Raw genomic sequence first — 24,932 nt, forward strand, 5'->3', positions numbered from 1 at the left:
AGAGGAAAACTAATATATCGATGTAACTTGCTTTGAACGAAAATCAATACTATTTTTATTCTTAATGGTGGATGAAGATTTGGAATACCTTTTCAGGACAAAAATCCATCAGAAGTCATATACACACTTCACAAGTTTACTTGATAATATTGTTACATAGAAATATAGGTCTCCAATAGATAAATCCAGACAGGTACATGGTACTCACTTATAAGATCTATGAAACTAACAGTTTTAAATCTATGGGAGCAGATTCTCTTAGTAAAGTTACAATTCTGGATTAGATCCTAAAATGTACTGAAATAGAGGCATGAAAACAGCAGTGGCTTGGAGAGGCGGAATCCCATAAAAGGCCTGCTGTGCTTCACAGAGGTGATAACAACTGCTGAACATCACTTGAGAGATCTAAATGAAAGGTAAGTGATTTTTATAGTATGTATTCAAAGATTTCAGAGATTTATAATCACAGATTTGTTCTGGAAGCACTGAAGATGTTTATTCTATTTTGATATTCCTTTGTGCATACCTCAAAGAAATGAATATGTTTTCTCTATTTCCATTCTCAGTGAGGGAATTCAGTGTAGAGAGGATTAAGTTGGATTAAGACCCCACAGTCAATGATGGCCAAAAACAGTAGAATGATTGATTCTCTTTCCTTCTCTCATTTCTCTCAAAACATATTGACCATTATTTGGAAAAAATATGGATATCAAGAACTTCAAGACCACCATGAAAGACAGAAGAGAAGAAATATCATTTCTACAAGGGCCCGAAGCAATTCTGAATGCTCTTCGAATGCAGGGATCTCCTTGAATTAAGCTTTGTGCTCAGACCTTGTATTTGAATAGCAACATTTCCATTCCTTGACAATAAGCAAGAGACAGGAATGAATGTTATAAAATAAATAATTTTTTAGCATTAGTAAGCTTTCAGTGATGGCCATAAATGGAGGTATAGTTTCTGAGTTTATCCTACATCATATTTAATAAGATTAGCTCTAGACTATAAAAAATGAGTGCCACAAATTTAATGCTTCTGAGCCAAAGTAAATGATGTTGTAAGTACCACCAACAAACTCGTCAATCTTATTGTAATAGTTTTCATTTGGACAGAAGAATCACAAGTGACACAATATTTTAAACACTTATTTGTGGGAGAGACTGTATGCAAGTTGTCTTCTGTAACTCAGCTGGATACAACCATGTAATTGTTTACGAGAGAAAGCTAAAAATTCCTTAACTCGTCTCATATTGATAACAAAAAAATCACAGTGTTTGAAATACTTTAAAATTTATATTATTATTTGTGATTTCTATTTCTTTTTTTGTGGGTTTTTTTTGTTTGTTTGTTGTAAATGTTATTCCAGCTTTAGATTTTACTTGCAGTGTTTAAGTCATATCTCACTAGAGATCCAGAAGAAAGAAATGGGCTGTCATCTGAAATTCATATTCAAGAATATCCTCAAACGACCCATGTGTAAAGAGCAACTTGGAAAATTTCCCTATAGCTGGCCAGATACTATAGTGGCTTCTTCAGTTCTTTTTTAGTTCTTTTTTTACTTCTTGCTGGAAGAGCAGACTTGTTTTAACATGTTTCACATAGTTCAAGAGTTTTGACCCAAGTTTAGTGCACATTTGCACAGGGATAAATCTGGAATTTTCTGGGTTCTAGTCATGCAGGAGTCTATGAATTGTGGAACACTTGCAACACATATAAATTCAATACATTTTTTAATTACTGCAAATTGTTGTACAACGATTACACTGTTCACAAGAAAATAATCCAAGAAATTTTAGGGCAAATCATCTTAATTTCTAGATTTTTTTGGAACCAAGGAATATATGAAACTATTTATGCTATATCATAAAGGAACTTACTCTCTGCAGAAGTGTATTTGTAGTGTTTTCAACAAATGTGTTTTTCTTTCTTTAACATGAAGGGAAAGAGAGCTAGCAATTTTATAAAAAAAAAATAATAAAAAAAAAAAGCAATAGAAGTCAAATTAAGAGCTAGCTAGACAGTGAACAGAAGACATGCCTAAAGATGTTCCTGGATTTCAATAAAAAGTAGAATAGGATAAAGAAGATCTGGCACTCCAGAAAATGTAGTAACATCAAGGTGCACAGACGTCATATGTAATGCAAAGTCACATTTATATATCTCAATAATCAGCACTAGAAGAGAACAAATAATGAGGCAGAGGTAAGAACTAAAAAGGTGATACATTATAAATGTCAAAACAGTCTCAAAAATTATTCTAATTTTAAAATTGAAATTCACATACTGTTACAACTGGGGATATGTTAATAGTCAAAAAAACAAATATAGAACTTTACAAAAATTCCTTTCTCTCCTTTTTTTTAATGAGTGACCCAAATCAAGAAAATATTAGACTGAACAAAAAAACCACCTTTTTGTATGAAAAAATATTATAAAATATTATTTTTGACACATAAAAGCACAAATAAATGACATTACTGTTGAAAAGGTAAGATTATAGTGGGGGGAAAAATTAAACACATAATTATAATTTGCTGAGCTCTAATTTGTAGAAAACATGGGGGCTGGGGTTTATTGGTAGTGTCTCTTTTAAGATGGAAGTTTGAATACTTTATCCAGAAGAAAATGTTACATGCTGACAGTTGGGAGCCCATGGAAGTTCCCTTCAAATCTTCAATTCATATGATCACACAAGCATCTCATCTTCATTTAAAATTAAAATATGGGTTTTAGCCTAAATGTAATTAATAAAAATCTATTAACAATGCTTAAAAATAAAAATGTGCAAATTAAAATTTCCAAACAGATTTTCACTATTCAAAAGTCACATATCTAAAACACAGCATAATTCTGGCTGCTATCAAGAAAATTAACTCCATCCAAGCCAGACTGAGCACAATCTTTAAAAAAAATAATTGTGATCTAGTAGATTTTTATCAAGCATACAGAAAAGTGGTGAGTTTTATAATGTTAAGTTTGACTCAAGGCTCAATCTTTATACTATTTTGGTTTATTTGGAAAACCAATAAGTAATTAAGGCAGTACTAAGATAATTTCTAATCACCGGGTACAAGATGTTACGTGCCGTAATTGCAGGGATTTGTTTCTTCTTACAGTTGATTACATTTTTATACATTTCATCGTGTCTTGTATTTTTACCTACTGATACATGCTGAATTTTTAAAAGGAGATAGGTACTACGAGACAGGTACAACAGTTACTTATTTATAATTGTGGTTGGTTTGGCTATTTCAGATGGATAGATCATATTATCCCAAAGGTAATGACTTCAGGACATGCAAAATGGAAAAAATGGGTGAAAACCAGTTCATCAAAGCTCCCCTCTGCTTTAGTAAAGCTGACTAGAATGACTTAAGTCAGGTTCTAGCCATTTCCTGAGCAAACAGGCAAAGACAAGTAAAACAGAAGGAATTTTCCTTTACTGATGCTAGTGTTTTATAGTGCTGCAAAAGCTGGCTGCAATCTCATGTTTTAGGCAACATTTGAAGGGAATTTTCAGTTCTAAATAGCCACACTGAAATGGAAATTATTTTTTTTCCTGTTGACAGCTGGCCTTTTTATTTTGAGAGCTTTGCGACATTTTACTTAAACTACCCAAGAGGAAAAGATCTGGACCATGAGATGAATGAATTGGTTAAGCAGCATTTATATTCTGTTGTCAGCTGCCATGGAAAAAGGCTTGCTGGACAAGTGATTACAGAAGCAAGAGAGTTTTCAAGATTATTTTCTTATCTGTGTGTTTGTGCATACATACATATATGTTGCAAGATTAGAAGCAATCACAGATTTTGGTACATTATAAAAATATTTTTATTTTAGCCACATTTAAATGTGCAATTAATTATTAACAAAAATTCATAACATTGAGCTGAAAATTAACTGTAAAATTCAAAATATTTTCAGTTTGGTTTCCAAAATCACCTGGATTAAAAAGATGTCATATGCACCTCAGAACATCAGGTCTTGGCCAGATTTCAGCGACAGCAAATTTTAACTGTATTTGTGGAGTGCCAGCACTTATTTAATAATTTCTGTAAGTGCTTTTCCACAGACACAGTTGGAAATCCTTACTGCCAACCACATTTTAAAATCTTCAAACATAGGTCCTTTTGAGTTAGAATGTAAGAGTTGAACTGAAGTAGTATACAGATCAAGTGTAAGTATGGGCACATGGAAATGTGCATGTACATAAAGGACTGGGAGCTTCCTAGTTTGGAGGTATGTAGTGGCTACAATTATGCTCTCATAGCTTTTTGAGCAGGGGCATGTGAACAGAGAGGAATGAAGTAGAGAATGTAGGTGTGATATACTGAAGGTACTGTACCTGCACATTTTCTGAACAGGAATTTATTTCAACAGTAGTTGCTGTAGCCAATGGCGGTAGCTGAACAAAATTTGAAAGCATTTAAACTGCCTGATCTAAATCTCTTAATCTTTCATTCTTTACATTTTTTATTTGGAAGGGACCTTAAGGATCATCAAGTTTCAGATCCCCTGCACGGGCAGGGACACCTCCCACTAGAACAGGCTACTCAGAGTCCCATCCAACCTGCCCTTGAACACCTCCAGGGACAGAGCCCCCACAGCAGCTCTGGGCAGCCTGTTCCAGTGTCTCAACACCCTTACACTGAAGAATTTATGCCTGATCTCTAACCTAAATCTCTCTTCTTTCAGCTTAAAACCATTACCCCTTGTCCTCTCACTGCAAGCCCCTGTGAAAAGACCCTCCCCAGCTTTCCTGTAGGCTCCCCTCAGGTACTGGAAGGCCACTACGAGGTCCCCTTGGAGCCTTCTCTCGTTCAGACTGAACAACCCCAACTCCCTCATAAGAGAGGTGCTCCAGCCCTCGGATCATTTTCGTGGCCCTTCTCTGGACACGTTCCAACAGGTCCACATCTTTCTTGTGCTGGGGGCACCAGAGCTGGATGCAGTATTCTAGGTGAGGTCTCACCAGGGCAGAGCAGAGGGGCAGAATCACCTCCCTCTACCTGCTGGCCACACTTCTTTTGATACAGCCCAGGATGGAGTTGGCCCTCGGGGATGCAACTGCACATTGGTGGCTCGTGTCCAGCTTTTGATTCACTAGTGCCCCCAGGTCCTTTCCACAGGGCTGCTCTGAAGTGTCACTTCCCCCAGCCTGTATTCGTATCTTGGGTTACCTCAGCCCAGGTGCAGGACCCTGCACTTGGCCTTGTTGAACCTCATGAGGTTCACTTGGGCTCACTTGTCTGGCTTGTTCAGGTCCCTTTGGATGGCATCCCATCCCTCTGGCATAACGACTACACCACCCAGCTTGGTGTCATCAGCAAACCTGCTGAGGGTGCTCTCAATGCCATTGTCAGTATTGTTAATGAAGATATTAAACAACACTGGGCCGAGCACTGACCCCTGAGGGACACCACTTGTAACTGTTTTCCATCTAGAGCCGTCGACCACTACTCTCTGGATGCGACCATCTAGCCAGTTTCTTATCCACTGAACAGTCCACCCATCAAACCCATATCTCTCCAATTTAGTGAGAAGGATGTGTGGGAGACCATGTCAAAAGCCTTGCAGAAGATGCAGAAATTGACTCTCTACTACCTCACCTCCTTCTTTCCTAAAAGTTCTACAAGCGCCTTTTTCAAAAAGCAACACATTATGGATCAAAAGTGTCCTCCTTTTGGGGGGCAAATACACAGAGACAGGAAAGAATGACTACAGGGTTCTCATTTAGCACTTCTCTCACAAAGACATATTTAACAGAGTGGGAGACTGAAGAGTGAACCCCTAACCTAGACAGACCTCCCTTTTGTGCTGTGCTACCATGTAGAATTCACTGGTAAGATTCCACAATCATTATCTGAAATTGCAGTTACTTTCTAGATCTTCTCTGCTTGCCCTCAAACTACTGAGCTTCTTTTTCTGATTCCTCAAGCTTTCAATTTATTTCGCCTGTAGCACTACATATATTTATAGCTTGATGATTAGGAACTGTTTCAAACTTTCCACTCTAATACGTCTTGTTAGCCGACTTTGTAAAATATTAAATTTCATCTTATCTTTGAGCTAAATCACATTGTCTATGTAAAAACATTTTATCTCTTTTGTTGATGCTTTGTCTATGGTTGACTCAGCATTTACCACATCCATTGTTTGACTTGCAAGACACTGAACAAAAAGTTATGTAGGATTTTTGAAGTGAAATAATATTTTCTGTTTGCTTATTTGCATATAAATACTGAAGATGCTCTCACAGTCCTTCAGCTAATTCAGACATCTGTAGGGGCTTAAACTCTGGAATGAAGTGTGAATTTACTGGGTTTCATTCAAGAAGGTTCACAGGAATGCAATGGCAGCACATTCTAGTTAAAGCAAGGCTCAGGTTTTGGTCTATTTTGTGCAAATGATAAAGTTTAATTTTAGAAAGATTGCTTCCCCTATTACCATACACAACAGAGAAATAAAAGAGAGAAAAACTCAGAAGATTTTAACTCTGTTCAGATCCCAAGCCATCTCATCAGTGAGCTGATTCTTTCACTTGTTAGGTCACCTAACTATATGACATTTAAAATAGTTGCTTAAAGATTAAAACATCTAAGAAGTTAGAGTTCCTCTATTACAGTGAGTTCATTTAATATTGCTTCTGAAAAATGCTACAGCAGTTTAATGATAGGCCTTAATATATTCCAATTATCTTTTGTTCACTTCAATTTATGAACACTGGAGCTGAAATAATCAGCCCTTTTGCTCCTTAGGCTTCCAAAATTATATTTCCATGATTATTGTACAAGTCATCTTTTTTGCATCCATCACATATACTAATTGCCATCGTCTATTTTTATGATAAGGAATGGTATTAGCAGACAATTAAGGATAAGATCATTAGTTTCTCTGAACTGCTTTGGCACCAAAAAAAATAGTTCACTGAATAAAATTTTCTTCTGAGCAAATTTGTAAAGCAAAATGCTGAAAACAGATACACTTAATTCTGAAAAAGGTACATCTACAAAAGGAATAAGCTCTGTATACATATGCCCAAATAATAAATGAAAAACCCCCACCCTTGGGATTTGTACCATTTATTATAGATTAATAGATCTCATCCTGTCTACTTTTGTGGCCCCAGTGTCTGATAACTTCTCAACAGCAGGGAGGAAGAGATCTTACTTTCAAGATGTGTGCACTGAAAATATGGGCCATGACGATGTGCATGAAAAACAATGCTTTACATTAATTCCTTCTATTGGAATATTTCAATGTATAATGACAGTGCATACATATGCCAGATGTAAAACAAAGCCAATGATTACAGCAGGACAGGCTGTTTTTCAAAATATACAAGAGAAACATATAATTTCCACCCTTTGAAATCTTCAGACTTCCAAAAGCAAGCCTGGGCAAACTGCTTTAAGGGTTCTTTCCAGTAACAGTCACTGGTTTGTGCCACAGCCTCTTTTCATTGCTGATAAGACTAAGAATTTCTGTGCATTGCACTTTGACTAGCTGGCAACTCATGAAAAGCAATGGGAAACTGACTTTCTTTAAAGTCTACGCTTGCATTTTGAAAATTTTGTCAGATAAAGAAAGAATTTTACTTCTATCATGAAGGAATGCTCAAAGGCATGAGGCAATCCTTCCTCTAAGAGTCAGCAGGAGAACGAGTCTTCACATACAAATTCTGGAATTAGGTTACCTACATTTTTAGAGCCTTATAATGGGGTGCCAACCTGATGTATCTACAGCTGCAGCTGCCTTTACAAGCAGGGATTTGCTATCTAGAAACATCACTGGGAATCTCTAAATATTATTAGGGAGGTAATTAGTAGATTTTTACTAAAAATATTATATACTGTCTTTTTTAATATATATATTTGTAGACAGTTGGCAGTTACAAAAGGATTACAGCCAAACCATTTTCTAATGGTGCTTAACTGCACAAAACTGTTTCTCCATCTCAGCAACAGAAAGAAATAGTTTGACTGGAACATAAAAGAGAGGAAGACACCTCCCCAGTCCACCAAAACTTACTAATGGTCCTGAATGTACTACAGTCATCTCCCCAGATTGATAAAGCTTTTCTTGTCCTCTTCTTTATACAGATCAACTATTCTCCAATTATGAAAGAGAGTTTAAACATAACAGAATCTTCTGAAGGCTCACTGCAGTTGTTCAGAGCATGAATGTTACGCTTGCTGGTTATACAACCATAAACTTATTTGCCCTGACTGCTGCTGTACCGTAAGTACAAACATTGCCTCCATCTGTGATAGGAAAACACTAGAAAAACATTTATTTTTTTCTTGGGATCAATTGTTGTTTACCTCAGACCAAAATTTTTACTAAGATGTAATTTAGCAATTATTCACTGCCTAAGAGAGCATTAAAATAGGGAATTTTCTTTTTTAATAATGGGCAGCCCATTTCTATTTTCATATACTAAAAAAACCCATGTAGGTAAAGCAAATGCATAGTTCCACAGCTTCTTAATAAAATTAATTTCCAATCAGTTTTTAATGCATATATATATATACGTATTATTGCCCATTAACATTTTAGATATTGCTAAAAAGAAAAAATGGATGACCCACCGTTATTTCTGTTCCTACGTGTCAACAAGCTTAATTGTCTTTACTTTCTGTCTCTTATACTTTACCTTGATTAAAGAATACCCAATTGGTCAGAATATACAGTGAACAGTAATACACTGTAGATGGTAGTAGGTGGTTTGTATTAACTGTGATATGAAACTTAATTCATACTTCTAAGTGGTATGCCTTTTGCCTAGAAATGCCATTATTCAGACAGGAAGTTTGGTTCTGGATGTAGATTTTGTAACCCATGCACACTATCTTCTGCTCCATCGTTCAAAATTCTAGTTGACAGATGACAAACGCACCTAGCTGCAGAAGGCTTTCACTGTTCTGGAAGGGGCTGGGGTTGCATGGTCAAAGGGAATGGAGTCCTAACAGGGTAAATAAGGCCCTTGAGAAGTTAGCTATACCAGCTAACTCAGCCACAGGGATTATTTCCCTTGTTTCATAGATGGGACATTTTGAAAGACAGAGTGTCCTGCTGCACCTTGTAGCTGTTTTTCACTATCCACACGCATAAAATGCTCCCTTCATTGGTATACACACCAAATAAAAATAAGGTCAAGCTTTATGTTTGTTGCCTAACATGCTTAACAAACACATGGATAGTATTATGGAGCATTTTTAATGTTAACTGGTGACAAGTTAGATTTTTACAAAGTTTTTCCTACATCAGTACTAATTTGATAAATACAGTCAATTAAAAATCTTCCCTGACACATTGCTCTCATAGCTTATTTTTATTTAAACAAAAAAACCCAAAGTACTTGAAGGCCAGATATTTAATATAAGGCAATTTTTAAAATGACTGGCTAATTCCACACAAATAGCTTTTAAAAGAATACAAAACAAATAAAAAATCAGTATTTGCCTTAATAGTGGGCTTGTTTCTTTTTTTTTCCTAGAAAATGGTCTCGGAATTAGATTGTATTTCAGAAAACTGTTCTTTGCACTTCAGGTAAGCATATGAGGAGGTAAAACAGTTCATTGCTGTTGAATTGCTTTGGTTGGTTAAAAACCCCAATTCTATGGTTTTGGACAAACTACTACAGGATTTTTGTATAAATGTTTTAGTTTTTATCCAATAGGTGAACAAAACATTTTTTTTAAAAAGGCCAAAAAAAGTGCAAAACTTACAACAAGATAATTATACTAGGCCTGAATTGCTGCACATATTTATTATATATCTGTAGTCATTTGTCCAATTTTATTCCTTCACTGCTTCATTTAATTGCATATTTCTTTTTTATTTCTGTGGGTCTTCTCTTATTCTTTAATTATCTTTTCTCCCAAATTGCATACAGGGCAGGTAAAATAGCTCATCAGCTGAAGGTAGCTGTGACTCACTGTGCAAAGCAGACTGCACCTACTTGACCTATTTAGGTAAAAAAAAACAACACATCAATCTGAGTTCCTTACTAGCTTTGGACTGGGCCTATTTTTATTTTCACAGTCTTGGTTCCCCACCTTGTATAATGTTTATTCCTGTCTTTTTCTTTTCCTATTTACATGAAAATTAATGAATCTAAATGTCTGTTCTGTTGGGGTAGTACCTCTCTAGTACTTGATAGCTTATGAAGCAGTACCTTTTGTTCTCTCAAGGCATTCCAGTTGCAAATGTAGCAGAATTATTTAATGCTTTTTTATGCCTGAGTATGAGGACTGCAGATTACTTTAGAGACACAATGTGCATTTATCTATTCAATTCAAGAAATATGGCAGTAATGGTAGTTAGAGTCAATTTCCTGTTCAGCTATATTAATTTACACATTCCTTTTTAAATTGCATATGGCTTAAGGCTAATTTACTTGTTAGTTAAGAGTTCTGTAGAAAATTTTTTTTAAATTATCTTTCACCAACAACCTCTTTAGGAAAAGTCAAATGTTTTTTGATTCAGACTAAATTAATCACAGGCACAAAGTGAGTAAATTCTGGAATAAATTGTAAAATCATCCAAAATTGTATGTTTCCACATTTAAAAGACTATTGCTCACTTCAGTCAGAAATTAGATCTTTTTTTAATAGAGATGAATATTTACACATGATTTGAGATTTTAGCTAAAAATAAAAGATGATGTCTCATAATTGTAGGACAGTTAAGATAATCTTCATTAAAACACTTCTATAGAAACTGGAACTTGGAAGAAAAGAATAAACAACTGAGTTAATAATCTGCAGAGGTATTTTGATCTGAAACAGATCTGTGTCACCTTGCAAAGGTGACATCTAAACATCTAAAGGGCTAATACATATGAATGCAATATTCAGATTTACAAATACTAGACTGCAGACTTTCTCAATCCCTACAGGTAGAGATGTTACAAAAAAAAAAAAAAAAATTATTGCACATTCTTACTAATGTATTTTGAACGAGGAAAATAGATTTTCACTTAAGAAACCTTGGAGAGATCTTGAAAAGGTTTCTGCTTTATGCCTGTATTAAGCGTTCTCCTCTTTTCCTGACACTCTCTTTCTCTGTCCCATATTGTCTTTTCTATTCCAGCTGGTCACTTTGTTACATACTTCCATACTTAGAGTAGCTCTATCACTAAAGCCCAAACTTTTCTGTTCTTTGGACAAAGACAATCCTACATTCACTGAGAGAAATAACTAAGGGCCCACAAATTTACAATTTCCTGGCAAAGATTACAATATAAACCATTTTAACATCACATACTCACCACACATGAAAAAAGAAAAATTTCATTCACACACCTAAAGCAAATTTATGTTACATGCTCAGTCATGATTTGTTTTAAGAACACAGATCCTGATGAATAAAACAGGTAAAAAGAACTGAATAAGCAGGAGAAGCCAGTTCGTAAAGAGTTAAGTAATGTTGTATCACAATTCCTTGTAAAAGTCCAAAAATGTTTTTTTTTTCTAGTCTGTTAATAAAGAAAATAACTCCAATTCAACTTACATGTAATACAATACAGCAAATACTACATATAGCACCTGCTCTGAGCAGTAGAGGAAATAAGGAAGTAGTATTTTTAAATTGTTATGCTCCTAAAATGGCAAATTATTTGAATATTGCAGTTATCAATTCCTCAAGAAAACTCCAGGTGATATTACATGTCAATTTTAGTGCACAGAGCAGTGGAGATTTTGAACATTTGATGAGATAAGGAAGAAAATCTCTAATAAATGTTATTCTGATAACTAGCTCGTTTTCAAGAAAACTCAAATTTAGTTTGTTTATGAAGAAGAGTGTTGCAAAGCAATATTGAAGTAGGTGGTGGGTTCTCAGAGTTTCAAATTTTAAAATTATATTTTCTTTGGAGACAATGTAGTAGTTCATTTGAAATTTAATTATAATTCAGCTAAAACTTACCTTATATGGGTAATTATGAGGGTTGTAACTGGAATGAAAAAGTCATCCACTCTGTCAAACTGCTTTCCCACTGGCTGAGTATGGATAGTGTGATGAGCAACACTCCCACTGGCTTGTGTTATCACCTACATAAAGTAACATTGTTATACACTATAGAAATACTCTTTCAAAATTTAATCTCTAGACAAATAAACTGAGTACAGTATTGCCTCTCTATTCCATCTCTTGTATTATCCTTCATTACCAAGAAAAAGAACACAAATTAAAGTGAATACAGATTTCAGAGAACTGCTATATACCTGGGCACTTTATCTTCATATTTATTTTTTTCCTCCTTTTTTCCCACCACTGAATCCATATTTATTCATTTACATTACTAAAGCTTCTAGCAGTTCCTAGTGCAAACTAAGGGTTTTTTAACACTAGATTCTATAATGAGATTAAATTTCTTGAGCACTTCAGCCAGAGTGAAAAGATGTTATCAAATGATCCACAAGATGCTATGGCCATGCACACTCCCAATTCCTGTCAATCATGAGGTAATTCAACAACATTTCAGAAGAGCTATATAAGTTTACATTTCTTAGATTGTTATGAACTGTTTTGCTTCAAATCCCCAAATCTTGGGGACCTTCTCTGAGGTAAATGTTTAGGGGTACATAAAAGATAATTTCATAAAATAGTCACTATGATTTTCACATACATGCATTTCAGAGCAGATTAAAAAAAGGAAAATAATCTCTTATCTGTACTGCAAGGAAAAGTGAAAGTGAAGATGAATAGTTGCTTTAAAACATGCTGATACTGACTCAATTATCAGTCATTTTGTGGGGAGAAGTGACAGCTAAACTCCCACAAATTACCTTGCATACTCATAGTTGCTAAGTGTCTGTAGGTGCCAAAAAGGTGTTTTCAAAAACGTTAATAATTTTTCTGCTTGAGCTCTGAATTTCTCTTATTCGTTATCCTATATATACATATTTAAAATACATAAGGATTTCAGTAACTTCAAAAAGAAAAGGAAAGTAAAAATAAAAAGTAATTTTGAAATGATGACAAAGTTGATCACCATATTCTCAGGGGGTTACTTTAAATAAGGAACAGAAAGTAATTAAAAAGTAGGAATGCAAGTACAGCTTCTTGAAATATTTCTATAGTGACTATCCCTAGGCTTGCCACTGCTTAGAGGCACAGGAAAAGTAAAGATTGTTAATATTTTACATCTAAAAAGAGCAGTCAGATGGAGCTTGTCACCCCCAGAGCATCAATACAATTTTAGTGAAATAGAATACAAGCCAGTTTATCATCCAATTTGGGAAAAAAAACCATCACAAACAGCACGAGTTTGCTTTTCAAAGACTGGCAGTTATAAAACACACTGCTGCTTTCAGCTCTATTTCTTATCCTTCTGTCAGTCCAGAATTATCACTTCTGAGTGAGGGTGTTGAAAACAATCTCCGTTTTAGCAAAATCAGTTGTCTGAATTGGTTTCCAGTTACCTGAAATAATTTCACTGCCCCTGCTGAGGTCATTATAATAGCGCTTAAAGGAAAATACACAAAAATGTTACAATTACACAGAAGTTCAACTTGTCTAGATTTCCTTGCATATACTCATTCTGACCACCTCACCTGCAATGTTGGAGAATTCTTTTCCATGTTTCCCCAGCTCAGCACCCAAACTTGATCATGTGATTTATCATAGTGTAGTTTCACTGGAACAGGATCTGTACTTACTGCCTGATGATAATGAAAATAGAAATTCTTAGTTTCTGTCACATTTTCCAAAGAAAAATAATACATAAGGTTGAATTAAAATGACTGGACGTGCACTTCCTGATGTTTTCAGATTGAATTTAAAAATTACATTCTTAATTGTTGAAACAGCCCTCTGATTAATTCAAAGCTACTGAATTGCTGAAAAAGTTATTCATTATGTGCTCTAAGAATTGGGATCAAAATTACATTATAGAGAAGTTATTAAGAAGCTGAAAACAAAGTTTTTAAATAAAATTAAAAATTGCTTATCTTCCTTCTCTCTCATCACCTCACTTCATACAGATCAGTTTTGAAACTACAACTCTTACTGGAAAATGGCTAAAAAGGGAAGAGTATTCTCAACCCACATAATGAAACCAACGTAAGGTGTTGCTACAGAGTCCTGCATAAAAGCAACACAATGTTGCTACACTCAAAGCTTCCTATCTCTGTTAAACTGGGCATATTCTGTTCAAGTTAGAAAGTTTGATTTCATGTTTTCCAATTATATTTGCTGCTTCTGGTAGACCTGTGATCAGAATCAAAGTGTTTTCCCTGCAACCTTGAGCACTGTCTCTTGAGACCACAAACCGTTTTAGACAGTTAAGCTCTACACTTCCTTTGTCATGAGGAGAATTGAAGATTTCAGAGATACGAACTGGGAGGACAACATATTTGATTAAGAGACATTCTGCATGAGGTAAACAACTGTGGGGGTTACTTTTCTATTTCAATCATTAAAGCAGAAAAAATTATTGGAAATTGTTTTTTAGTCTCACCATTATGGAACTGTAAAGCACAGCTGGTTTATCAGTTTGTCAAGAAGAGTACCAGCTGCCTAATTAAGTGAACCTAATTTAAACTAATCATGTAGATCCTCAAGATAATGCACTAATGGCTGGCTCAGACTGGTGATGATACTTAAACTGTGCTCCTGAGGTGTTGTAAGCCACACTTTCATCAAAGCAGAATTTGTTTTTCCTTTTGAAAACAGACAATAAAGCCAGGTTGCTCACTGGTTCATTTACAAACAAAAAGATACCCCTTGAAAAAGGTCATTCATGTTTGATAACATTTTTTTTGCTCTGGGCTAGAAGATAAGTTGTCTAATATAATACTTGGGCTGCTCTATAGCTAATCTGTTCAGGTGTGGCAAATTTCCGTTGGAGCACACATACACAACAAAAAGCCCTTTCAAATATGCTTTTAGCTGTAAGTTTTTTGCACCTTTATAAAATTTTTGTTAGAATGCTGCTCATGTTCAAAATATGAAGTATTCTCCACATTTGGTCCTACCAGAGTATGTATTTTTGAAAACTTGAGCAGATATGTAGCTTTCTTTTGACAGACTAGAAATACTTAAAATGTAAATAATATCCTCTATATTAATATGACATTTAGAGAAAAGTCAATCTAGTAAGCAAAATGCTCTCATTTATGAGCAGCTTAGTATCTAGTTACCAAAAATCAATTAAATTTTTTTTTCTGTACTAGGCAGTACTGTGAACAATGAAAATAGACTGATCTGCCTGAGAAATTAAACTCCCTTTTTAGCTTCCTGTTTGTATGTGTTTGTCCATGCTTATAAGAACATTTAGCATTTAGAAAAATTCCTGTTGCTTGCAAGAAACAAAACAAAAAATAAATTCTTATTATTAAAAAATAAGGAAGAGAGGGCTGTATTTGTTACAAGAAATACACAACAAAGTTATTTCTTGACTTGTCACTAGATTCCAAAGTAGCCTTCCTTCAATTCTAAAAGTCACCTGTGAACCAAGAGGGGTTTTATTTTTTATAACTTTATACTAAGTGTAAAAAATTGCACAGGTCTTGTGCTGTCATGATTTGTTTGTACTTTTTCCTTGCCTTTTTTTTTTTTTTTAAAATTTTTCTGTTTCTTTGTTTGGGTTTTTTTTTAATACTAACATGGTTAAGCTGGACACAGAGGAAGCCCCATAATACTTTTTCCATGTATTTGCCTAATTGTATCCCAGGAAATTATTTTCAGGTCAATAACAAATTGCAGAAATTCTGCTCAGGTGCCCAAAAGTTACAGTAACACATTTGGTTTAATTTATTTATCTGATTAATCTCTTACCCCTTAGACATATTGTCTTACCAAGAGTCTGTATTGAGTATAGACACTAAAAGATAATTTATTATTAACATCTAAACATTTTAGAACCTTATCACTCTCTTCAACTACCTGAAGGGAGGTTGTAGCCAGGTGGGGGCTGGGCTCTTTTTCCAGGCAACTAGCAGCAAGACAAGAGGGCATGGCCTCAAGCTGCTCCAGGGGAGGTTTAGGTTGGATATTAGAAAGTACTTCCTCAAGGAGAGGGTGATTAGACATTGGAATGGACTTCCCAGGGAAGTGGTGGAGGTATCATCCCTGGATGTGTTCAGGGAAAGACTGGATGTGGCACTTGGTGCCATGGTCTAGCAGATGTGGTGGTGTTGGTCATAAGCTGGACTTGATGGTCTTTTCCAGCCTTGGTAATTCTGTGTGATTCTGTGAAATCTGAGACTTTCACTCCTACTGCAAAGGGTTTCCACAGATGGGATAAATCTCATTCCATACTTCCCTATATTCACTATCTGGATATTATTAAAGTAATTGAAAAGCAAAGCTATTCTGTCACTAATAATTTCTTTGAAAGTGGAAGAGCTTTTTTTTTCATGTCTAGCATGAAAGCTTGTAGAGTATTTGGTTTTAGCTCAATATATTAGCTAAGGAGCACAGACTTAGTGCACAAAGATTTGTATAACACCTAGTCATCCTGTTTTTTCAGCTAATTACAGAATCTAGAAAATTTATGTGATAGATCAGCAACCTATCTAACTCCATCCAAAAACTGGATAGTTGATTTACATATTTCTAGGGCAGAGGATGTACTTTCAATTAGTGGCTAATTTATTGAATTTTATTTTTTAATTAGTATACATCATAGTGATAAGTATCTCTAAACACTCAGTTAATGGTAAAGTATTTTGTAAAATAAAAACTATGTAACTGAAAGCAAATTATTCCATAAATCCTGAGTTTAAAAGAAACTCCAGCTTCTCTAATGCTTTTCAGTGAGCTCAAAAGGCATAATATGCTCTTGCCACTGACATCTAGCTGCTAATAAATGCACTTAAATTTGTATTCCATCCACAAACTGTAGGAAAGCAAGATGATACATGAACATCAGCCAGAGACCCAGGAAACCACTGCTAGATATCATGGTCTTTCAAATCTGTGAATTGCAGCAAGTTTTTTAATCCTGAAGAAATATATTGTATTGGCTGTAAAAATGTCTTTTTTTCAAAAAGCAAAAATTCTTTATCCACTCAGTTAATCTCTACTTTGATATGCAAAGTTCAATTTAATTAAAAAAAGTAAAATAACAAAAAAATTATTAACTTTTTAATAAAACATTTTATCAGGAATTTTAAGGAAGCTATGTCCATTGAGCTAGCTGACACAGTATTCAGAAGACAGAAAATGCAGATGTTTCAAGAATGCAAATATATTAAAATTATTTACCAAGGTAATGTAATTTTAAAATTGAAACATGGTTAGGACTGGAAGGGAGGGACCTTTAAAGGTCTTCTAGACCAACGCCCCTGCAGTGAGCAGGGACATCTTCTACTACATCAGGTTTCTCAGAGCCCCATCTAACCTGGCCTTGAACATTTCCAGGGATGTGGGCATCTACCACTTCTGTGGGCAACATGTTTCAGCATTTCACCACCATTATTATAAAAAATTTCTTCCTAACAGCTAGTCTAAATCTACCCTCTCTTACTTTAAAGCCATCACGCCTTGTCCAATCACTACAGGCCTTACCAAAAAATCCATCCCTATCCTTCTTATAAGCCCCTTTTAAGTACTGCAAGGCTGCAGTACAGTTGCTCTGGATCCTAGTAAAATATATAAACTACACATTAAAGATTTTCCTTCATTTACCAGTGAAAAAGGCATGAAGAGAAGTTCTGTTTAAATATTTTATTAACAATTTAGATTAGTTTTCTAATTAAAATCCCCATGTTTTATGTAGCTAAAGAACATCTGTTTCCTAAGAATGCGCTACTACAAGTCATGCTGTAGATGTTAGGCATGTTTCTATGACTGACATTTGAATTAGAACACCCTGTGTGGTGTCAAAACCTCTTTAACAACTTCACATACAAGTGCCCTTTCTTCTGAGAATGAGAGCAGGCTTGTTAACAAGCTATTAACTAGCTTCAGAGCTCTTTGCCAGGAAAAAAAAATATTTCAGAAAAAGAAGCTTTTAAAGTACATGTCAAGATTTTGTATGATCTGTAATGTACATTAATTTTTTATGTTCAAATTGGATATTAACTGAAAAATAATAAATAATAAATAAATAATAAATACCTGTACAACTTTCTGAGACTGTACATCAACAATAAGAACTCTGTCAAGTGAGGGCTGAGTTACATAAATGAACTTGTCTTTTACATTAACAGCAGTTGCCCATACACACCGCTGAACTGAATCTCCATCTGCTTTAGGACAAACTTCATCCTATAATTCAACAGAAGCCAGCAAAATGTAAGAATCAAAACAGTCAACAACACAACAGAAAGAAAAATGATACTCTTTTTCTTCTTTTAAACTGTAAAATAAAAACGCAGAGAATTTAGAGAAGAAAAAAGGACAGGCAACATTAGGATCCAGACTAATCCAAACGGCGTGTTGTAAGCATTACACAACCCACAAGCACTTTAGTGTAAACCATACATCAGCTTTTCTGGATGTTTTCTAGGCATTCAGGCAGTTAGTTAGAAACTCATTTGGAACAATAATATGTGTGGAAATAAAGTAAGCAAGAGCCAGGGGACCTCAGACATGCATCCGAGAACACAGCAGTAGGGCAGTCAAATCCTAAACTGGGAAGATGATAATGTATAAACGGAGAGGACGAGAAGGAGATGTGGTGCAAGTTGTCACATGGCATAGGGGCAAAGCAGTGTTTCTGGTCACATGGAATACTGATATGTTGCTTCAAAGGTTAAGAACTTTGGCTCCTTCTGCCATCTCACTCAGCATCCGTGGATGAATCCCATCAGGTCCCATAGATTCATGCACTTTCAGGTTCTTTAGATGGTCATGAACCTGCTCTACACCTACGGCGGTGGGTAGTTCACTCTCCCAGTCCCTGCTTTCACCTTCTGTGGCCTTTGTGCTGAGGCTGGAGCACTTGCTAAAGAAGAGTGATGTAAAGAAGTCACTGAGGACCTCAGCCTTCTCAATATCCTGTGTTGCTATCTTGCCCGTTTCCTTCAGAAGAGGGCCTACATTCTCCTTGATTGTCCTTTTCTCCCCAGCATACCTAAAGAAGCTTTTCTTACTGTTCTTAACATCCCTGGCAAGATTTAATTCTAGCAGGGATTTGGCTCTCCTAACCTAATCCCTAACTGCTCAGACAACCTCTCTGTAATCCTCCCAGGATACCTGCCCTAGTTTCCACCCCCTGTGTGCTTCCTTCTTAAGTTTGAGATTTTCTAGGAGCTGCTTGCTTACCCATGTTGGCCTCCTGGAGTTTCTACCTGCCTTTCTCTTAGTTGGGATGCAATGCTCTTGGGCCTGGAGGAGGTGATCATTGAATATCAGCCAGCTTTCATGGGCCCCTCTACTCTCCAGGATGTTATCACAAGACACTCTCTTGAGCAGATCCCTGAAGAGGCTGAAATCTGCCCTCCTGAAGTCAAGGGTAGTAAGCTTGCTGTGAGCCCTCCTTGCTGCCCTAAGGATCTTGAACTCTACCATTTCATGGTCACTACAAGCTAGGTTGCCCTTGAGCTTAACATCCCTCACCAGCCCTTCCTCAATAGTGAGGACAAGATCCAGCACAGCACCTCTCCTTGTTGGTTCCTCGATTACTTGGAAAAGGAAGTTATCTTCCTTGCACTGTAGGAACCTCCTGGATTGTTTGTGTTTTGCAGAATTGTTCTTCCAACAGATGTCAGGGTGGTTGAAGTCTCCCATGAGGACCACAGTTTGTGAATGTGATGCTGCTCCTATCTGTCTATATTTATCCTCCTGCTCAGGAGACCTGTAGCAAACCCCCACTGTGATGCCGCCTCTGCCTTTCTTCCCCTTAATTTTAACCCATAAGCTCTCTGTTGGCTCCTCAGCCTTCCCCAGGGAGAGCTCCATGCACTACAGCTGGTCTTTGACACAGAGGGCATCATTAAGGATAAAATGATTAAGGATGCATTTTCCAAATAATTCTGATTTCTATTCTTGGCATAAGAATTTCTTAACCACCACATGTGATGGAAGGTGTTTCCACAGTGTTCAGGGAAATAACTAGAAATATTGTTGAATTTCATGGGCAAAATGACATGTATAAAGCTTAATTTCTGAATATATACTTATCACACCTACCCACAAACCAAAGATCACAGAATCACAGAATCTTAGGGGTTGGAAGGAACCTCAAAAGATCATCTAGTCCAACTCCCTGCCAGAGCAGGATCACCTAGAGCACATCACACAGGAAGGTGTCCAGGTGGGTTCTGAATGTCTCCAGTGAAGGAGACTCCACAACCTCTCTGGGCAGCCTGTTCCAGTGCTCTGTCACTCTCACAGTAAAGAAGTTTTTTCTGATGTTTATGTGGAACCTCCTGTGTTCCAGTTTGTATGTACTGCCCCTTGTCCTATCACTAGACATCACTGAAAAAAGCCTGGCTCCATCCTCCAGACACTTGCCCTTAACATATTTGTAAACATTGATGAGGTCGCCCCTCAGTATCCTCTTCTCCAAGCTAAAAAGACACAACTCCCTCAGCCTTCCCCTCGATAAGAGAGATGTTCCACTCCTTTCATCATCTTTGTGGCTCTGCACTGGACTCTTTCAAGCAGTTCCCTGTCCTTCTTGAACCAAGGGGCCCAGAACTGGTATCTGAAGATGGACAAGTCCACCTACTTTAAAATGGTAGTCATCGAGTAGCCTACTTCCCTGGTGTCTCTTCCTGCCCCCACCCGTGCCCCACCTTCTTCGGGGGAAAGAATATAATTATTATGCTATTTTAGGTTTTAAAGCTACCAAAAGGAAATTAGTTTGTCTTATCCATCCTGATTATTACCACATTTCAATAAAAATACACTTAAAATCTAGGCTGCACTTTAGACCAATAAAATTCTAACAGGCTTCTTAAATAATCAGCTTTTGAACTGAACAGCCATAAAAAAGCTCTTTGGCTTATTTTTGGCTGTGTCAACCTAATTTCACTTAAGCAGCACAAATCAAGGTATGATTAGCTGTTCAAAGCATAATTATTCACACTAAAATAAATCTTGCTGCTGAGTAGAGCAGCCTTTGACATCAATAATAACTGAAGAGGCAAATTCCACTGAGACAGTTCTGCTGTTATTTAAGTGTGCTTTAGGTATTAGGAAAAAAAGTTGAAGTGTACAGCTCATGGGTTATATATTTCAAGGTCACTCATTCAAGCCCAAATAATGAGAAAAAGTTATTATTTTTGAAAGGTGATAGATCATAAGGAACAAGTCTTAATGTAGTGACTAGTACCAAACGTTCCTGTGAGAACATGCATCATCTCAGCTAGCAATTTGATTAGCAGTAAAGGAAAAACAAAGAATAAATGGAAGTGGAGAATACACTACTGGTTTTTATGTGTTCTGCAAATGGAAACTACTACATAAATGCACAGAATTTGGTGAAATCAGCTATAAATCTGTTAACAATAAAGTTATTGAAACTACTTATATGAATTGTAAGTTGCAGTCAAAGCCATCAATCATCTCTACTAACTTCAGAGGAGCTGTAAGAGTGTGTATCAGGACAGGGATTTGCCTCATAATAACTGACAGTATAATATAGACAAACATCCAGTGGAGAAAAATAAACCATTAAAAATAATAACATTAGATTGTATACTAAATAGAAAGAGAACAAATCCCATATTCACAGAGATACACTTAAGGTGGAGAGGAGAAAAAAGCAACAACAAACAAGCCAGAAATAAAGAGTAGAGAGCTGTTAATGGAAAGGAGTGGGAAAAGAGAAAAGAAGCCAAAGAAAATAAAGGGTTTGAAAAGTAGAAAGGGAATATTCAGTCTAAAAAACAGATTGAAAGTTTGAATTTGAGCAAGGAAAATACAAGAAATTTTGAGTCCACCATTATAAGCTACTTATTAATTAAGAAGACATGGCTGAATTTATCAAGTAGAAAACACTAAACTAACAATAAAAAATTCTTATTTAAAAAACACTATAATTGACAAAACACTAGAAATGAATTTTTAAAAAATAACTTGCCTGAAAACCGAGGAGTTTTTCACTAGGCTTAATATGTCTCTGAAATTCACATTCCACTGGTTGTATTACTTTGATGCCATCTTCATAAAAAACATAAAACATGTTCCCAATTCCCAGACCTTAGGAACAAAAACACATTGAAATGTATAAAATATAATAATGACAAAAAAGAAAATCCTTGTCTTGAACCAAAAACCTCATGTTATTTTTGGTAGATCAATTTGTTAATGTGTATAGTGCTAATACTATGGGATCTTTTGTTATAAAACTAAAATTAAACTGTTACGTTATTCAGAATTAATTTCCCAGTTTTCTCCATTAGCAAGATGGTGTCTTTATGAATACACATCTAGAAATATGTATCTTGGCAGCTGCAATAATGAATGTGAACTTGTGAAATCACCTACATTGAAATTCAAGTAATATAAATTCTCCATGTATTCTTTTCTTTTTCTGAGGGGTGAAAGAATTGAAGTAATTTCTGTATAACATTGAAAGAGAAGTTCTGAATCTCTGTTATAAACTCTTATTTGACATTTCCTTCAGTCAGAAAACATCCTCTTTTTTATTTTATTGGAAAGCCATTGTTGGGCAGATATTAACTTCAAGTGTGAAGGGCCACAAATGTTTATGGAACTATTCAATCCTTCTTCTGTAATGTTGCTGAATGAGAGGCATGACACAATGTTTTGTGAAGAAGGTGGGAGCCAGATCTGTAGAATGAAGTCTCATAATATCTGTGGTCATGCTCATGATCACAAAAAAGGACATTCTCCTTAGTTTACCATGTGACAACTTTGCTATGTGGATGCTATGATAGATGATCAGTTCCTGTTTGTAAAATCGTAGGAAGAAAATCACAGTTCTCATAAAATTACAATTATAACCACTTCCGACAGCCAAACTGTGGGCTACAGTGATAAAAATATACATCTACCCTGGGTATAGGGCCCAACCTTCCACTTTACATAACAATATTTGGTATAAAAACATGAAAATAAAAACCCAGGAAAAACAAATTTCAGTCTGAAATTCTGCTCATCCTAAATTCTGAAGGAAAACCTACGTTGATAGAGAACACTTCATAATATAAGATGATAACATTAAAGGAGGCAGAGAAGTGTGTGTTTGTGTATAGACATATGTATGCACACACAAACATTAAAGTTCACAGTTGCCTTTAGGAATTGCATGGGCAAGACAGTCATTTAAGAGACAGTAATATGGATAAGGTTGCCAGGTCATGCCCAGAGCAAGTTATCTTTGAGAAATCTTGCAAAAGCATTTCCCACTTCTGGTCAAGTTTTCCTAAAAAGAAAGTACAGTCTCCAAGCAGGGTTTTCCTCATTTTAATCTATCAATTGGTTACAAAAAAGTGGGAGAGGAATTTGTGTATGCTGCATTTGGTGTAGGATAGAAGCAGGGTCAGGTTCAAAGATAACTTAGCAATCAGGTCTACTGAGCAAAGGGTGCACCAAGGGCAATATGCCCAGTCTGGCCAATGGGATACTTCTGTATGCCTTTGCAGGTAAATCATACAGCCTGTGTAATATAATATGTCAAGATCTTCCTTTAAAAAATGCCTTACATTGCATTGTAGAAGAATAGCTGGAATTCATAGATAAGCCTGACTGAGGTTAGGCTGCACCTACCAGTGAACACAGTGTAGAGATCTATAGCTGAACAACTGGCTTATCTTGTATCTTGGTGATAAATAAATATGTGGAGCTGGCTGGGGACAAAACAAGGCTTTCCCTTCTCTGTGGTCTCATTGACTAAAGTACATTACAGTTATTAGCAGGATAAGTAATACCAGAATGTGAGGAAGTAAATCAGCTAATAGCCCCAAGTTATACAGACATTCAATAAACAGACTTCTAAAACTTCCTCCTCAGTTGCCAATACTCTAGGCAGGCTTTACAACTTACAGATAACATTCGTGCATATAACCCATCTCAAATTTTTAAGGCTTTATTTTCAATGTCTGGTTACTATTGTTCACAAAACTGTTCTTCAAAATTAGTGGATACATAATAAGAAATGTCTTTCTTCCACTTTAAAACTGAGTTAGGGAAGTCAGTTAATGTAAGGAACCTTTGTGTTCCCCCTTCCAAGTTATTCTGACCTTTGAGCATGTGTCTACAAATATCTGTTCAAATATCTAATCCGTGCAAATATCTAATCACTTAGGCAAGCTGCTTCTTCACAACTACAGAAGCTATTCCTCTAAAGACACCTGACCTAAATTTGCATCCCTCCCCTCACCAAACCAAAAAAAGCCAGCACATTTACAATACAGTGCCAGAAGCAACAATTATAAATGCAAACATATTTGCTTCATTTAGACTGAATCTATATTTAAAACTGGCTAACAGTGACTGGAAAAAAATGTGGTGGTTTGGGGTTATTTTGCATATATATTAATATGTGGATATATTTGGGCATGTGTATATAGCATATTATTATTGCAATACAAATTAATGTACCTGCAAAATCCTTTCCAGATTTTCTGACATATACTCTTTTTACACATAAGCAAGCAGCTGTGATAAGGCCTTTGTGTACCCAACATACAAATACACACTGCAGGCATTAAAGCCTATCTATGGTTTCACAATCTTAATTGTCCTACTAGTTACTCATCCTACCCTTCCCATCAGTTAATACTTAGGTAACAGAAAATGACAGAGTATGCATGACCCAGAGTAGTTAGTGGTGATGCTTTTTGGCATCTTCAGGGTATTGCTCTCTTGTAACTGAATTCTGGCATCGAAACCAGTAACAATATTTGTTGGAAACACAAGGATTGGCCAATAAGGAACACAGGACAGATCAAGAAAATCTGCTATAGAAGATATTGTCACTTCACATTCTCAATCTCTACTGTATCTTTCCTCTAAAGAATCAAGTGGGTGTCAATTATGCTTTCAGTTTTATTCCAGATAAA

At 35.8% G+C, this 24,932-nt stretch overlaps 1 protein-coding gene across 3 annotated transcripts in view; it reads right to left on the minus strand.

Moving 5' to 3' along the window:
- Positions 1-24,932, minus strand: part of FSTL5 (follistatin like 5) — a 282,795-nt gene that overhangs the window by 17,214 nt on the left and 240,649 nt on the right. For all 3 annotated transcript variants that reach the window (XM_051619524.1, XM_051619523.1, XM_051619525.1), the window contains 4 exons: positions 21,986-22,104; positions 18,073-18,222; positions 13,563-13,670; positions 11,932-12,056 (listed from right to left, as the gene is read on the minus strand). In XM_051619524.1, coding sequence (XP_051475484.1) covers positions 11,932-12,056; positions 13,563-13,670; positions 18,073-18,222; positions 21,986-22,104 — 502 coding nt within the window. The remainder of the gene's footprint in view (positions 1-11,931; positions 12,057-13,562; positions 13,671-18,072; positions 18,223-21,985; positions 22,105-24,932) is intronic.

This window comes from Apus apus, chromosome 4 (assembly GCF_020740795.1).
Source record: "Apus apus isolate bApuApu2 chromosome 4, bApuApu2.pri.cur, whole genome shotgun sequence".
Classification (NCBI taxonomy): domain Eukaryota; kingdom Metazoa; phylum Chordata; class Aves; order Apodiformes; family Apodidae; genus Apus; species Apus apus.